Below are 17,011 nucleotides of genomic sequence, written 5' to 3' on the forward strand. Positions count from 1 at the left end.
TAACACTAAAACTGTACTTTTTCTCTTATTTTTACAATTTCAAATTAAAACACAATAACAAAACAGGATATCACACTTATATTTTCTCTGAAGAAACTTAAAATGACTACTTTTTATTTTAATAAAAAATAAATAATAATAACAATACGTTCTGTAATGTACTGTCTTTGGTATGATGTCAAATCCCCACCAATCCTGTCCTAGAGACCCACAGCTTCCGGTGATACTCTAGTTTCTTCTTTTTTTGTATCTTCAGCCAGTCACCTATCTTGATGCTGTTGTTTATTCTCCGGATCGCGTAGCTTCATCTTTTTTTGTATCTTCAGCCAGTCACCTATCTTGATGCTGTTGTTTATTCTCCGGATCGCGTAAACTTGGTGAAGTGAAGGCCCTTCACCGAAAGGATCCGCGAGGCAAAGAGAGGAACACAGCTGTGACAGAAATGTCTGGTTTTGGGAACAAGTTTAGTTCGTACTCGATGACACAGCTCAACGAATTGCTTGAAGATGATGACAAACTCAACAGCATTGTCCAAGAAATGGAAGAGGTAAGCCACTATAACAATATTACTATATCGCTTGGGTTTTCTGCTGCATTGTTTCAATGTCAATCCCTTTGTTTAGCTTTCGCCAGCTTGTAGGGTAGGCAACGAAGCCTCCAGGGAAAGTTACGAATTTGCGGAACAATGGCATACTTCCCAATATATATATTTATATTTGACCTCTTATGTGCGGGGAGGTAGAGTAGCTTATTTCGATGTCAGGTGTGTTACGCTCTTTTGCGACCTTTTTAGAACGTTGCTTTCTTACTCGAAGTAACCTTCCTGGAACTCGAGACGTTTCGTAGAATCGAAGCACTGTTGCAGTTTGCCATTTTACAGCGTAACAAGTAAAAACACTCGCAGGGATTGACAGTACAAGAAACATGACAACACTTGTAGTTAAAATGGTCAGAATCCTTCCCATATTTGTCTTGGTAGTAGATTCATATTGATCAACATGTAATGAAAATAGTAAAAATACGTACTTCCTCTCTGGGGAGGGAGTCCGGTATTGTGGTTGGTAAGTGACAAAGCAAAATACTGTACGCTATGTTGCCAAGCTGCAGAAATTACATGACATACAGTTCAGCTGGTCAGAAAGGATCTGTTTGGGAAACGTCAATTGCAAGACCCAATAGGGCAGGTATTCACACTTATTTCTGTTTAAATTGGTGCAATGCCTCGAAGTCATGGTCTTGCGCCCGATCTAAAAAAAATATAACATTTTCACTTGTATAACCAGCATCCTTTTTAGCCCAGGGGAATCCTGCCCTGAACCCAGTTTGTTAGTAAATAAATGCATATGACCACGATTGGCCATTTGTAAGGACACTGATGACAACAAGCATGGCGTTGTCAGCTGCTGAATGGACTTAGTTGCAAACTGTGCCATGGCATTCTGCTCAACTAAACAGAATAACTTTCAGTACATTGTTAGATTATATTGAATGTAAACCACTCCACGGCTTAATACTGATGATTGCTTAAGTTTTCAGAGTCCTCCTTTGTCAGGACTTCTAGTATCACACAAAAAACAATAACATAGCTGTCCCACTGTATGTGAGGGTGAACTTACTTGGTTCCTAGACATGAATTCCATAGAATCCTCCTTTCCTACAGATGGATCTAGGCCTTCGTAATCTGTAAGGTCTTTAACTGACATTGTAAAATAATCAATGAAACCAGCAAACATTGATTTGCTTGTCTCAATGTGCTATCATCAGAGATTAGCTTTTTATAGTCCAAGTTCCTTTTCTATTACTCCCTCTATCTGTTTCTAGCTGACCATGGTTTCCTTTTACTCCGTATGATGCAGCAACAGTTTGTGGCAATGGAGTCGAATGCCGATAGAGCTATATATCACAGAGCTAATGCTGTAGGTTACCAACCATGGACCTTCAGCTATGTCATTACAGGTTACAGAGGGTTGTGTATTGACCTGTCAGTGGAGGGAATTAGTCATAGTCTGTGTACCAAATGGCACCCTATTCCCTGTACCTCTTTTGACCAGGGACCTGGTCAAAAGTAGTGCTGCTCTATGCAGGGAATAGGGTGCCATTTGGTACACAGTGAGATAAGTGAGAAGTGCTCCTAATGACTGGAAAAGGCAGTTCTGACTAACTCAGGACACACCTCATTGAGTAAGTTGGGAAGTTCTGCACCTTTATCATATGATGTGTGTGTATATTGTAAGACCCATCAGCTTCGCCTTTGTCCCGTCACAGCTCTGAATATATGAATGTAATCTGAGCAGGTACAGTAAGTAAGTACACTGTGTACTGCTCCAGGAATGAGAATTCATTGTATGCATACCCGTAAGTATAGACACGTGTCCACTTCCGGGTAGCTAACACATTTGGAAACGCCCTCGCCGGCCCAGTAATTGTGTGCAAATGGGGTTACATTTAAATTTGGTCTGTTCTTGTTATTTGAGTTGAAGAATAATCTCAGTCTGAATCTACATGAGTCTCCTCTGTTTGGTTTACCTTGGTTTTGTATCATAGGCTACACACTGACTGTTTTATATTTGTCTGGCAGCCAGACATCAATCAACATTTACATTTTAACAATTTAGCAAACACTCTTATCCAGAGAGACTTACAGTAGTGAGTGCATACATTTTCATACACATTGAGATAAAATTATATTTGTCACATGCTTTGTAAACAACCGATGTAGACTAACTTGTGCCCTACCAGTAGATATAAACCTACTGTTCTAAGTTAACTCTGTGGATTATTATTTTATTGCGCTCTCTAATAGTGTGTGTGTGTGTGTGTGTGTGTGTGTGTGTGTGTGTGTGCATGTTAGTCAGGGACAGACGGGGACTATAGCTGCCAGACTGGCCTTGGTTTGATCAGGCAGCAGAAACTGCACACTATTTTCAACCCAACACATCCAGCTAAGAATAGCATATCAAGCAAGGAAAGTTCCCTTTGAACAAATGTTACAGGGAGGATCTGGATGCCAGGGTGCTGGGTGACCTAGTTGTCTATCACCACATGGTGTATCTTATGATTAACTTAACATGTGAAATGTACAAATTCTAAGTGAATTTGAGTTTAAGCTGATTGTGTACAGTCATTCAGCCTCTCTATGTGAATTCCTTCCATGATCAGTGTCTCAGTAGGCAAAGCCTCTTTCTCAGTAGAGCTGTAGAGAAGAGCCACATTGTCACCATTTTGATGTGATTGTAGTTAAAGAGACCTGCAGAAGTAAAAGAACATAATCACAGGTGTAAGCCAGTATCAGTCAGTGAATAAGAGACTGTGATATGTAACTAGACCTATACCAGTGTTGTGTCTTTACTATCATTAAATTGACTTACAGTTTTTTTTATCAAAAATTCTCTAATTATTATTATGCGATCAACTGATTAATCACGTAACGGTAATTAACTAGGATGTCGGGGCACCAAGGAAATAACTTTTCAGATATTTTATTTGATCAATTAGTCTTCGTCTTATTGAATTATTTACTTTACCTCACGTTAGTCTCATTCCAAATGTCGTAAATGGTTGGTTATCTGCACGAACCCAGTCTTCACTATGAGTCATCCATACGTCAATTGTCTTAAATAATTTATTTATTACTAAGTAATTCACAGAAATGCATAAACAAACAGTAAATATGGTTACAAGAAATGATAGGAGAATGTGCCCTAGTGGGCTAAACCGGCATGGTGGCTTGTTAGACAAAAGGGAAGTGGGGGTCGACTAAGAAGTCACTACAGAGTGATAATTCTAACAATTGAAATGCTAATCCTTTGTACATGAACGCTCACTCATTCGGGAACAATTGCAATCAATATATATTTTTACGCTCAGTGTGTCGTCTTGATCGCTGGTGAAAAGTTTGTTTCTGTTGGAGAGTTTTGTTCTCTCTCTCTGTCTTGGTTAGAGGGGATAGTTCAGAGTGACATTCATTCATTTGTTATAGAATGGATGTTTTTGGCGGTTGTTGTTCTTCGCGTTCAATGATACCGAATTCCTAGCTGCAGACTAGTAATTCATATCAAAGACTTGTTCTTATTCTGTCGGTATCGATAATCATAAGAGTTTAACCACGTGGTATGGTTAAAAGATTCAGCAATGGTCTACAACCTTTGTCCCCTCCTAATGGAGAAAAACATGGTCTGGTGATAATTTCTCAAAGTTGGGTTTTATTTGGAATTGCAGAAAGGGGCTGTCCCAGGACGCCTGACCCTAACTGGGCTCAGGGGCGGTCCTCTGATTTAGTTAACTCCAATTCCCTTTTTAAGTTTTCCTTCATTAAACAGTCCAAAATCACATTGTAAAATAGTGTAAACAGTATCATACTCACTCATTCATCTTATACAACAATTAGATGTAAACCTCATATGAGGCTATTATATAAACAGCATTATGGTAATGTGGCCACACCGTCTCCCATGAGCTTCCCCAAGTTGTAACAAACGGACCAGTTCGTAGCTGGATTCTTCACCGATCTTTTATACTTTCTCCGGAACATGAAATTTGTTCGTACCTCAAGTTCTGTGAGGTGGAAGGAATTCCTTGGTTCTCTATGAAAATTTACTCTCTCTATACTGCGTGTCCATGAGGAGATCCTCAGGAATTTACGACGTCTCTCTGGCCACAGCAGCCTAGTTGAATGAGGAAAGGGGGAGGCAGGGAGAGGGGGATGGGCTCGCCACCCCAAAGAGACAACGTCATGACACCAGGCCTGACATTGGGACATGTCCTCTTTATCTCACTCCCTGTTTGGCTAGACAGGGCTCTGCAATCCTCTATTGGACCAACAGGGCTCCAGACTAACATTTCCCTCTACTAACTTTTTCAGTTGGTGATGACCAGGCCATGATTAGGTGGAACCCCCCCCCCCCCTCCCCCTCAAAAAATGTGTGCAGCGTCACACAATACATTTGAAGCATCATCTTACAAGTTATTATAATGTCATTCACAATGTTTTATTAAGAAGTGACAGACTACTGAGATGGTATTCAATAAATATGTTCTAACATGTCCAAACAGGAATTCATGATTCAAAATATTTAGATATGCAACCTAATCCAGAGATTTGTCATGAATTTTGGGTTAACAAATAGGCCAAAATAGGACTACAACATTTTCTGTTTTTTTTAGTTCAAAAAGAGATGAATTGCCTTCATCTTTATGTGCACTAATATTATACAGTGGGGGGGGTATTTAGTCAGCCACCAATTGTGCAAGTTCTCCCACTTAAAGATGAGAGGCCTGTAATTTTCATCATAGGTACACTTCAACTATGACAGACAAAATGAGAAAAAAAATCCAGAAAATCACATTGTAGGATTTTTAATGAATTTGTTTGCAAATTATGGTAGAAAATAAGTATTTGGTCACCTACAAACAAGCTAGATTTCTGGCTCTCACAGACCTGTAACTTCTTATTTAAGAGGCTCGTCTGTCCTCCGCTCGTTACCTGTATTAATGGCACCTGTTTGAACTTGTTATCAGTATAAAAGACACCTGTCCACAACCTCAAACAGTCACACTCCAAACTCCACTATGGCCAAGACCAAAGAGCTGTCAAAGAACACCAGAAACAAAATTGTAGACCTGCACCAGGCTTGCCCCACTGTATATAGGCCTAATTCAATTTGGTAATTCACCATATGAGGAAGTGGAAACTCAAAACATATTAGCTAGATCGTAACTCTAATGATAAAATGAATACCCTTGTCAAACCAAAGTCCTTTGAAAATGAATTTCCTATCAATTTTAATCTCTTTCTAGAAAAATGTAATTTGCTGGTAAAACTTCACAGGTAATTTTCATGGGTCAAAATCACATTTCATTAGGAATTCAAGTCCACCAATTTTTTTAAACAGACTTTTAGGGATATGATACCACAGAGGTAGGATTAAACAGACTTTTAGGGATATGATACCACAGAGGTAGGATTAAACAGACTTTTAGGGATATGATACCACAGAGGTAGGATTAAACAGACTTTTAGGGATATGATACCACAGAGGTAGGATTAAACAGACTTTTAGGGATATGATACCACAGAGGTAGGATTAAACAGACTTTTAGGGATATGATACCACAGAGGTAGGATTAAACAGGGACTTTTAGGGATATGATACCACAGAGGTAGGATTAAACAGACTTTTAGGGATATGATACCACAGAGGTAGGATTAAACAGACTTTTAGGATATGATACAGAGGTAGGATTAAACACATATGATACCAGGTAGGATTAAACAGACTTTTAGGGATATGATACCACAGAGGTAGGATTAAACAGACTTTTAGGGATATGATACCACAGAGGTAGGATTAAACAGACTTTTAGGGATATGATACCACAGAGGTAGGATTAAACAGACTTTTAGGGATATGATACCACAGAGGTAGGATTAAACAGACTTTTAGGGATATGATACCACAGAGGTAGGATTAAACAGACTTTTAGGGATATGATACCACAGAGGTAGGATTAAACAGACTTTTAGGGATATGATACCACAGAGGTAGGATTAAACAGACTTTTAGGGATATGATACCACAGAGGTAGGATTAAACAGACTTTTAGGGATATGATACCACAGAGGTAGGATTAAACAGACTAGGATTAAACAGACTTTTAGGGATATGATACCACAGAGGTAGGATTAAACAGACTTTTAGGGATATGATACCACAGAGGTAGGATTAAACAGACTTTTAGGGATATGATACCACAGAGGTAGGATTAAACAGACTTTTAGGGATATGATACCACAGAGGTAGGATTAAACAGACTTTTAGGGATATGATACCACAGAGGTAGGATTAAACAGACTTTTAGGGATATGATACCACAGAGGTAGGATTAAACAGACAGAGGTAGGATTTTTAGGGATATGATACCACAGAGGTAGGATTAAACAGACTTTTAGGGATATGATACCACAGAGGTAGGATTAAACAGACTTTTAGGGATATGATACCACAGAGGTAGGATTAAACAGACTTTTAGGGATATGATACCACAGAGGTAGGATTAAACAGACTTTTAGGGATATGATACCACAGAGGTAGGATTAAACAGACTTTTAGGGATATGATACCACAGAGGTAGGATTAAACAGACAATTTCAACCATTTAATCCTAAAAGTACCCATGAACAACTCAAAATCAATGGGAAGTAAAACATCCATAATAGTCTTTTTCATAAATTTTGATTTCCAAATATGTGTTTTATTCCTCTAAATAAATCTAACAATTTACTTGTTTGATGTTGTTAGAAGAAAGAAAAAGGAATAGACTTGGGTAAAGTATTCTAGATAAACCATCAGTCTTGCACAAAGAACACAACTCAATTTTGAGTCCTCACGTTGCAGCCACTGACTTACAGAATCTCTCATGGAATTAATTATACTATCAATGTTGAAAGATTCTCTGAAACATTTTTTTTTTGTGATAAAAAATCCTTAATATTTAACTTTGTTTTTAACAGGTAGGGAGGCAATGTTGACTTGAGTCACAGCAGTGAATTGGCATGATATCACATTTGTTAAGGATGAGTCAACCCAGAGGCCATAGAACATTTCTTGATTCTGTCAATAGCCAAGGGAGTAAAAGGGCAATATCATCTGCAAATTGACTGATATTTATATCTTTACCAAAAATACGGATCCTTTTTAAATTCTCAGATTTGTTAGATACTGATCCCTTTTCAATTCTCAGTAAATTGTTGGCTACAATAAATAAAAGAGTGGAGATTGGACAACCCTGCCTAATTCCTCTAGCAATAGAGAAACGAGGGGATGTTCCATTATTCATAGCCACCGAACTGCTAGTATCATGTCTATTGACATTTTTGGCCTGATGTTAGAAGGTTCTTTCTTTCAGTCTACAAAGAGGGTATTGCTAATCCTATTTTACCTCCTTCTTTGAGACGGGGACTATTAGTTTTTATGCCCAAACTAAAGAAGGACCCTCTTTACTTGGACAATTGGAGACCAATCACATTATTGGCAACTGACTGCTAATAGGCTGAAAAAGGGCCTTGATGATATCAGTGAAACTCAACTTTCATTAAAGGAAGGAGTATTCATAACAATATACTATTGATATTTTAGATTACAGTGAGTTAATAGATGGCTTTATATTGTGTTTAGATTATAATGTTTTTTGACACTTTAGACTCTAAAGTTTAGAGCATAACATTTTTATTTAGAACTAACTCTACTTTTGGGTTCGGGGAGAATTTCTGTAAAGTGATAAGGGCTGTTGATACATCATTCTTATCTGTGGTATTGTGGCCATATACCACACCACCTCTGGCCTTAAAGTTAACACCTACTGCTAGTAGCCATGTATTAATCTAACAGTAAATGTAAAAAAAAATTTTTTTTTTTACAATGGCTTCGTGCACTTGCAATGTGACTAGATGGTCACAGTCTGGAGCCCTGACTGAGCTCCAGAGGAGGCTCCAAATAAAAGCCTCTGTTTGGGTGTGATGCTTCCTCTGGCCTTCTGTGCTCTGTGGCTGTATGTGTGTTTATCAAGCATCAGAGTAGGAGTGTTGATCTAGGATTAGGTGTTCCCTGTCCATAAAATCATATTAATTATGATCTAAAAGGCTGAACTGATCCTAGATCAGCACCCCTACCTACTCTGAGCCACTTGATACAGATATGGCCGCTGTACTCAATCCCTACACAGCTAAAAGCCTCTGCCTTCAGCATAATAACGTCATATGGTATCTTAAATGGGAAGAAAATGAATATGGTGAGCAGCACAGTCTGTCTGGTGTGACAGTTTTGGTGTTCTCCTGTTAAATTTGTTCCTAATCTTCTGTCACTGTACAGAGAAAGTGGAGATCCAGTCATTAACTATTTCCTTCCCCTGCAAAACAGTGTTTTTTTTTTGGGGGGGGGGGGGGGTTTGACAGAACAAGCCTGCAGTCATGGATGCGATTTAAGGCTGTTTTTTTCCTCCAGTGCACTGCGTTGGAGTGGCTTATTGAGACACGGTTCTGAGAAGTTAGTTAGTTGGTTGTATGGTTTGGTCAGGTCACGACAGTACAGTGTGTGAAGCACAGTGGTTATGAATGCACTTAGCATCTGGCCTTGTCTGAAATGTTGTTTTCTCTCTGTCACCATCCATACCCATCCACTCGCAGCCCGAGTCCACACTGCTGGCTGGCTTCTGTCATTCCGTGACAAGATCATTTGTTTTGGAAGAAGTGTTCTACTGCCTATTAGGTTAGTTAATTCATTTCCAAAGCTGGGCCACATGATGCTGTTCACGCCCAAGCTACTTGCTTTTTCTGTCCATGTAGCTTGATGAGACTGACCCGAGTCATGTGGTAAAATGACTCGAGTCATTGCAATTAGTTATGTTCGTTTTCGCTTAGCATTTAGCTAACAGCGTCTGTAATTTCGCTATCAGTTTGTACAAATTTAGTTAGATTTATGGTAATAGAAGCCCCAGAGGGCATTTTTTTTGCTACATACAGTACCAGTAAAAGTTGGGAAATACTTTCTCATTCAAGGGTTTTTCTTAATTTGTATTATTTTCTGTAGAATTATAGTGAAGACCACAAAACTATGAAAAAACAAATATGGAATTGTGTAGTAACCAATAAAGTGTTAAACAAATCAAAATATATATGCCAGGAGTTTGCAAAGCTGTCATCAATGCAAAGGGTGGCTACTTTGAAGAATCTCAAATATAAAATATATTTAGATTGGTTTAGCACTATTTTGATTACTACATGATTCCATGTGTTATTTCATAGTTTTGATGTGTTCACTATTATTTTACAATGTAAAAAAAAAATAAGTAGGTGTGTCCAAACTTTTGACTGGTACTGTACATAGACACACTGGCTTTACTCAAACCAGTGGCATGTCTTTAGTAAAAATTGAAATAGTAAGGGGCCTAAATGGCTGCCCTGGGGAATTCCTGATTCAACCTGGATTAGTTTGGAGAGGCTTCTACTATTAAAGAACACCCCCTGTGTTCTATTATACAGGTAACTATTTATCCACAGTATAGCAGGGGGTGTAAAGCAATAACACAAGTTTTTCCAGCAGCAAACTATTATCGATAATGTCAAAAGCTGCACTGAAGTCTAACAAAACAGCCCCACAATCTTTTTATCATCAATTTCTCTCAGCCAATTATCAGTCATTTGTGTAAGTGCTGTGCATCTTGAATGTCCTTCCCTATAAGCGTGCTGAAAGACTGTTGTCAGTTTCTTTACTGTAAAATAGCATTGTATTTGGTCAAACACCTTTTTTTTTACTAAGGGTTGGCGACAAGGTTAATTGGTTGGCTGTTTGAGCCAGTAAATGGGGCTTTATTATTCTTAGGTAGCGGAATTACTTTTGCTTCCCTCCAGGTCTGAGTGCACACACTTTCTAGTAGTCTTAATTTGAAGATATGGCAAATAGGTGGGGCAATATCGTCCTCTATTATCTTCAGTAATTTTTCATCCAAGTTTTCAGACCCCGGTTGCTTTTCATTGTTGATAGACAACAACAAAGAATTTTACCCTCACTTTACGGAATTCTAAATTACAATGCTTGTCTTTCATCATTTAGACTTGGATGTGTAGTGTCTGTGTTTGTTGCTTGTATGTCATGCCTATGTTTGCTAATCTTGCCAATGAAAAAAATCATTAAAGTAATTAGCGATATCAGTGGGTTTTGTGATGAAGGAGCTGATTTTGCCTTTTTGGCCAAAGTTTTATTTAGGTGCTCCAGAACTTTTGTCGTTGTTTCATAGTATAGTTTCTTCTTTGTTTTATTCAGGTTAGACACATGATTTCTCTATTTGCATTACATTTGACAATCTGTTGTGCTGTCAGACTTATTTGCCATTCCTTTTGCCTCATCCCTCTCAACCATACCATTTTTAAAAATTCCTCATCAATCCACTGTGATTTAACCGTTTTTAGTCATTTTCTTAATGGATGCATGCTTATTAGTAACTGGAATTAGCCATTTCATAAACGTGTCAAGTGCAGCGTCTGGTTGCTCCTCATTACACACCACAGACCAACAAATTATTTACATTAAAAACATAGGAATCACTACAAAAATGTCTTGTATGACTATATTAGGCCCAGCCTTTTTGGAACTTTGGTTTTCCTAGATATGGCTACTATATTGTGAAAACAACTTCTGATGGATCTGGATATTGCTTTCAAGCAAATTTCTGCAGCAGTCGTAAAGATGTGATCAATACACGTTAGATGATTTAAATCCTTTGCTGTTTGTTACTATCCTGGTAGCTTGACTGATATCCTGAACCATGTTACAGGCACTGATTACAGTTTGAAGCTTTTTCTTGAGTGGGAAGCTTGATGAAAGCCTGTCTGTATTTAATTCACCCAGAAAATATACCTCTGTTGATATCACACATTATCAAGCATTTCACACACGTTATCCAGATACTGACTAGCACTTGGTGGTCTATAGCAGCTTCCCACAAGAATAGGCTTTAGGTGATGAACCTGTAGCCATATTACTTCAACAGTATTTAAAATTACATCCTCTCTAAGCTTTACAGGAATGTGGTTCTGAATATAAACATCAACACCTCCATTGGCATTTGTCTTTTCTGTAGGTTTTATAACCATGTAATGCTACTATTGTATTGTTGAAGGTATTATTTTAGTTTCAGATAGTCAGAATTGGAATATTATCGGTTACTACCAAGTTAGTAATTTCATGACTCTTGTTTCTTAACTTACATATGTTAATGTGGGCTATTTTTAGCTCTTTACTGGGATGCTTGATTGTTTGCATTGCTTTACTGGGAAGCTTAGCAGAAGTATACATGCTCATGTTATTTTTGTTATTTCAAGGTGGGCTGCACACAGTGAACTTCCTACTAGAATACACTGCCTCAGTGCTAACAATATAACTCTGGCACCTGATTACTGCAAACAATAGCTGTAGGATCAGCAGAGGCATTCAGGGCAGTTAGAGGAACATACAATAGGTTACTTATATTGTGTCTACCAACGCCCCTGGTATAATATACTTTGTAGTAGCATTATTTATTTTATTTGTTTATATATATTTTTAATTTGACCCCTTTTTCTCCCCAATTTTGTGGTATCCAATTGTTTAGTAGCTAATATCTTCTCTCATCGCTACAATTCCCATACGGGCTCGGGAGAGACGAAGGTTGAAAGTCATGCGTCCCCCGATACACAACCCAACCATGCCACACTGCTTCTTAACACAGCGCCATCCAACCTGGAAGCCAGCGGAGGAAACACCGTGCACCTGGCAACCTTGGTTAGCGCGCACTGTGCCCGGCCCGCTACAGGAGTCGCTGGTGCGCGATGAGACAAGGATTTCCCTACCGGCCAAACCCTCCCTAACCCGGACGTCGCTAGGCCAATTGTGCTTTGCCCCACGGACCTCCCGGTCGCGGCCGGTTACGACAGAGCCTGGGTGCGAACACAGAGTCTCTGGTGGCGCAGCCCTTAACCCCAGCGCCACCCGGGAGGCCCCTGTAATAGCATTATGACAACTCATCGACACAGTGGTAGGGACTAACTGAGCTGTGCTTGGGTCACTGATAAGTTCTCATTTGCAACTGCGACCTGGCCAAGATAAAGCATAGCAGTGTGAACAGACAACACAGAGTTACACATGGAGCAAACCATTAACAAGTCAATAACACAGTAGAGAAAAAATGGGGGGGAGTCTATATACATTGTGTGCAAAAGGCAGGAGGTAAGCGAATAATTACAATTTAGCAGATTAACACTGGAGTGATAAATGATCAGATGGTCATGTACAGGTAGAGATATTGGTGTGCAAAAGAGCAGAAAAGTAAATAAATAAAAACAGTATGGGGATGAGGTAGGTAAAAATGGGTGGGCTATTTACCGATAGACTATGTAGGGCGGCAGCGATCGGTTAGCTGCTCAGATAGCAGATGTTTGAAGTTGGTGAGGGAGATAAAAGTCTCCAACTTCAGCCATTTTTGCAATTCGTTCCAGTCACAGGCAGCAGAGAACTGGAACGAAAGGCGGCCAAATGAGGTGTTGGCTTTAGGGATGATCAGTGAGATACACCTGCTGGAGCGCGTGCTACGGGTGGGTGTTGCCATCGTGACCAGTGAACTGAGATAAGGCGGAGTTTTACCTAGCACGGACTTGTAGATGACCTGGAGCCAGTGGGTCTGGCGACGAATATGTAGCGAGGGCCAGCCGACTAGAGCATACAGGTCGCAGTGGTGGGTGGTATAAGGTGCTTTAGTGACAAAACGGATGGCACTGTGATCAACTGCATCCAGTTTGCTGAGTAGAGTGTTGGAAGCAATTTTGTAGATGACATCGCCGAAGTCGAGGATCGGTAGGATAGTCCGTTTTACTAGGGTAAGTTTGGCAACGTGAGTGAAGGAGGCTTTGTTGCGGAATAGAAAGCCGACTCTAGATTTGATTTTCGATTGGAGATGTTTGATATGAGTCTGGAAGGAGAGTTTACAGTCTAGCCAGACACCTAGGTACTTATAGATGTCCACATATTCAAGGTCTGAACCATCCAGGGTGGTGATGCTAGTCGGGCGTGCGGGTGCAGGCAGCGAACGGTTGAAAAGCATGCATTTGGTTTTACTAGCGTTTAAGAGCAGTTGGAGGCCACGGAAGGAGTGTTGTATGGCATTGAAGCTCGTTTGGAGGTTAGATAGCACAGTGTCCAAGGACGGGCCGGAAGTATATAGAATGGTGTCGTCTGCGTAGAGGTGGATCAGGGAATCGCCCGCAGCAAGAGCAACATCATTGATATATACAGAGAAAAGAGTCGGCCCGAGAATTGAACCCTGTGGCACCCCCAGAGACTGCTAGAGGACCGGACAGCATGCCCTCCAATTTGACACACTGAACTCTGTCTGAAAAGTAGTTGGTGAACCAGGCAAGGCAGTCATCAGAAAAACCGAGGCTACTGAGTCTGCTGATAAGAATATGGTGATTGACAGAATCGAAAGCCTTGGCAAGGTCGATGAAGACGGCTGCACAGAACTGTCTTTTATCGATGGCGGTTATGATATCGTTTAGTACCTTGAGCGTGGCTGAGGTGCACCTGTGACCGGCTCGGAAACCAGATTGCACAGCGGAGAAGGTACGGTGGGATTCGAGATGGTCAGTGACCTGTTTGTTGACTTGGCTTTCGAAGACCTTAGATAGATAGGCAGGGCAGGATGGATATAGGTCTGTAACAGTTTCTGTCCAGGGTGTCTCCCCCTTTGAAGAGGGGGATGACTGCGGCAGCTTTCCAATCCTTGGGGATCTCAGACGATATGAAAGAGAGGTTGAACAGGCTGGTAATAGGGGTTGCGACAATGGCGGCGGATAGTTTCAGAAATAGAGGGTCCAGATTGTCAAGCCCAGCTGATTTGTACGGGTCCAGGTTTTGCAGCTCTTTCAGAACATCTGCTATCTGGATTTGGGTAAAGGAGAACCTGGAGAGGCTTGGGCGAGTAGCTGCGGGGGGGGCGGAGCTGTTGGCCGAGGTTGGAGTAGCCAGGCGGAAGGCATGGCCAGCCGTTGAGAAATGCTTGTTGAAGTTTTTGATAATCATGGATTTATCGGTGGTGACCGTGTTACCTAGCCTCAGTGCAGTGGGCAGCTGGGAGGAGGTGCTCTTGTTCTCCATGGACTTCACAGTGTCCCAGAACTTTTGGGAGTTGGAGCTACAGGATGCAAATTTCTGCCTGAAGAAGCTGGCCTTAGCTTTCCTGACTGACTGCTTGTATTGGTTCCTGACTTCCCTGAACAGTTGCATATCGCGGGGACTATTCAATGCTATTGCAGTCCGCCACAGGATGTTTTTGTGCTGGTCGAGGGCAGTCAGGTCTGGAGTGAACCAAGGGCTATATCTGTTCTTAGTTCTGCATTTTTTGAACGGAGCATGCTTATCTAAAATGGTGAGGAAGTTACTTTTAAAGAATGACCAGGCATCCTCAACTGACGGGATGAGGTCAATGTCCTTCCAGGATACCCGGGCCAGGTCGATTAGAAAGGCCTGCTCACAGAAGTGTTTTAGGGAGCGTTTGACAGTGATGAGGGGTGGTCGTTTGACTGCGGCTCCGTAGTGGATACAGGCAATGAGGCAGTGATCGCTGAGATCCTGGTTGAAGACAGCGGAGGTGTATTTGGAGGGCCAGTTGGTCAGGATGATGTCTATGAGGGTGCCCTTGTTTACAGATTTAGGGTTGTACCTGGTGGGTTCCTTGATGATTTGTGTGAGATTGAGGGCATCTAGCTTAGATTGTAGGACTGCCGGGGTGTTAAGCATATCCCAGTTTAGGTCACCTAACAGAACAAACTCTGAAGCTAGATGGGGGGCGATCAATTCACAAATGGTGTCCAGGGCACAGCTGGGAGCTGAGGGGGGTCGGTAGCAGGCGGCAACAGTGAGAGACTTATTTCTGGAGAGAGTCATTTTCAAAATTAGTAGTTCGAACTGTTTGGGTATGGACCTGGAAAGTATGACATTACTTTGCAGGCTATCTCTGCAGTAGACTGCAACTCCTCCCCCTTTGGCAGTTCTATCTTGACGGAAGATGTTATAGTTGGGTATGGAAATCTCAGAATTTTTGGTGGCCTTCCTGAGCCAGGATTCAGACACGGCAAGGACATCAGGGTTAGCAGAGTGTGCTAAAGCAGTGAGTAAAACAAACTTAGGGAGGAGGCTTCTGATGTTGACATGCATGAAACCAAGGCTTTTTCGATCACAGAAGTCAACAAATGAGGGTGCCTGGGGACATGCAGGGCCTGGGTTTATCTCCACATCACCCGCGGAACAGAGGAGGAGTAGTATGAGGGTGCGGCTAAAGGCTATCAAAACTGGTCGCCTAGAGCGTTGGGGACAGAGAATAAAGGGAGCAGATTTCTGGGCATGGTAGAATATATTCAGGGCATAATGCGCAGACAGGGGTATGGTGGGGTGCGGGTACAGCGGAGGTAAGCCCAGGCACTGGGTGATGATGAGAGAGGTTGTATCTCTGGACATGCTGGTTGTAATGGGTGAGTTCACTGCATGTGTGGGAGGTATCAGGGGTATGAAGAGTGGAACTAGGGGCTCCAATGTAAACTAAAACAATGATAACTAACCTGAACAACAGTATACAAGGCATATTGACATTTGAGAGAGACATACAGCGAGGCATACAGTAATCACAGGTGTTGAATTGGGAGAGCTAGCTAAAACAGTAGCTAAAACAGTAGGTGAGACAACAACAGCTAATCAGCTAGCACAACAACAGCAGGTAAAATGGCGTTGACTAGGCAGGGAGGGTCGGATTAACTACACACAGAGCCTGAGTGCGGCTGGGGCCAACAGATAAAACATAAACAAGCAGAATGGAGTACCGTGATTAATGGACAGTCCAGCATGCATCAGCTATGTAGCCAAGTGATCAGTGTCCAGGGGGCAGCGGTGGATGGGGCAGGGGAGCTAGACTGGCGAGTATTATCCAGGTAAAAAAAACTGGCTGGCTGTGCAGAAGGTGAAGGCCGCTAGCAGTGGCTAACAATGACTAAATAGCTTGTAGCTGGTTAGCTTCTGGAGGTTCTTGAATGTGTTCTAAAATTTTTAAATAATAGCGATTCCGTATCACATTGGGTGAGGCAGGTTACCGGAAGGTATAATCGAATTAAAAATCGAAAAGAGATTGAAAGTAAATATGGGTCCGGTGAGTGGTTGGCGATTCAGACGGTTAGCAGGCCTGTGCTAGCAAGCTAACAGTTAGTAGGCCGGGGCTGAACAAGGTAGCAGTTAGCGGACCGGGGCTAAACAAGCTAGCAGTTAGCAGGCCGAATTAGCAAGCAAGGAGATAGCAAGGGCTAGAAAGTTAGCCTTTGGGGGACGTCGCGATGGGGTGAGTCTGTTTATGCCTCTTCATGCGGTGACATCGATAGACCGGTCGTGGGACCGGATATTGTAGCCTGGTGGTATTCTACGGTGGTAGCACAGGAGCTCTG

The 17,011-nt window shown here is 41.4% G+C and overlaps 1 protein-coding gene across 1 annotated transcript in view; it reads left to right on the top strand.

Annotated features, from left to right (window-relative positions):
• The first annotated feature begins 192 nt into the window (after window positions 1-192).
• The window catches only part of LOC115140257 (vacuolar protein sorting-associated protein 37B-like), a 29,387-nt gene continuing 12,568 nt past the window's right edge, over window positions 193-17,011 (top strand). The window contains exon 1 of the mRNA XM_029678507.2: window positions 193-547. Within this exon, the coding sequence (XP_029534367.1) occupies window positions 443-547 (105 nt within the window). The 5' untranslated portion in view covers window positions 193-442. The remainder of the gene's footprint in view (window positions 548-17,011) is intronic.

This window comes from Oncorhynchus nerka, linkage group LG13 (genome assembly GCF_034236695.1).
Source record: "Oncorhynchus nerka isolate Pitt River linkage group LG13, Oner_Uvic_2.0, whole genome shotgun sequence".
NCBI lineage: Eukaryota > Metazoa > Chordata > Actinopteri > Salmoniformes > Salmonidae > Oncorhynchus > Oncorhynchus nerka.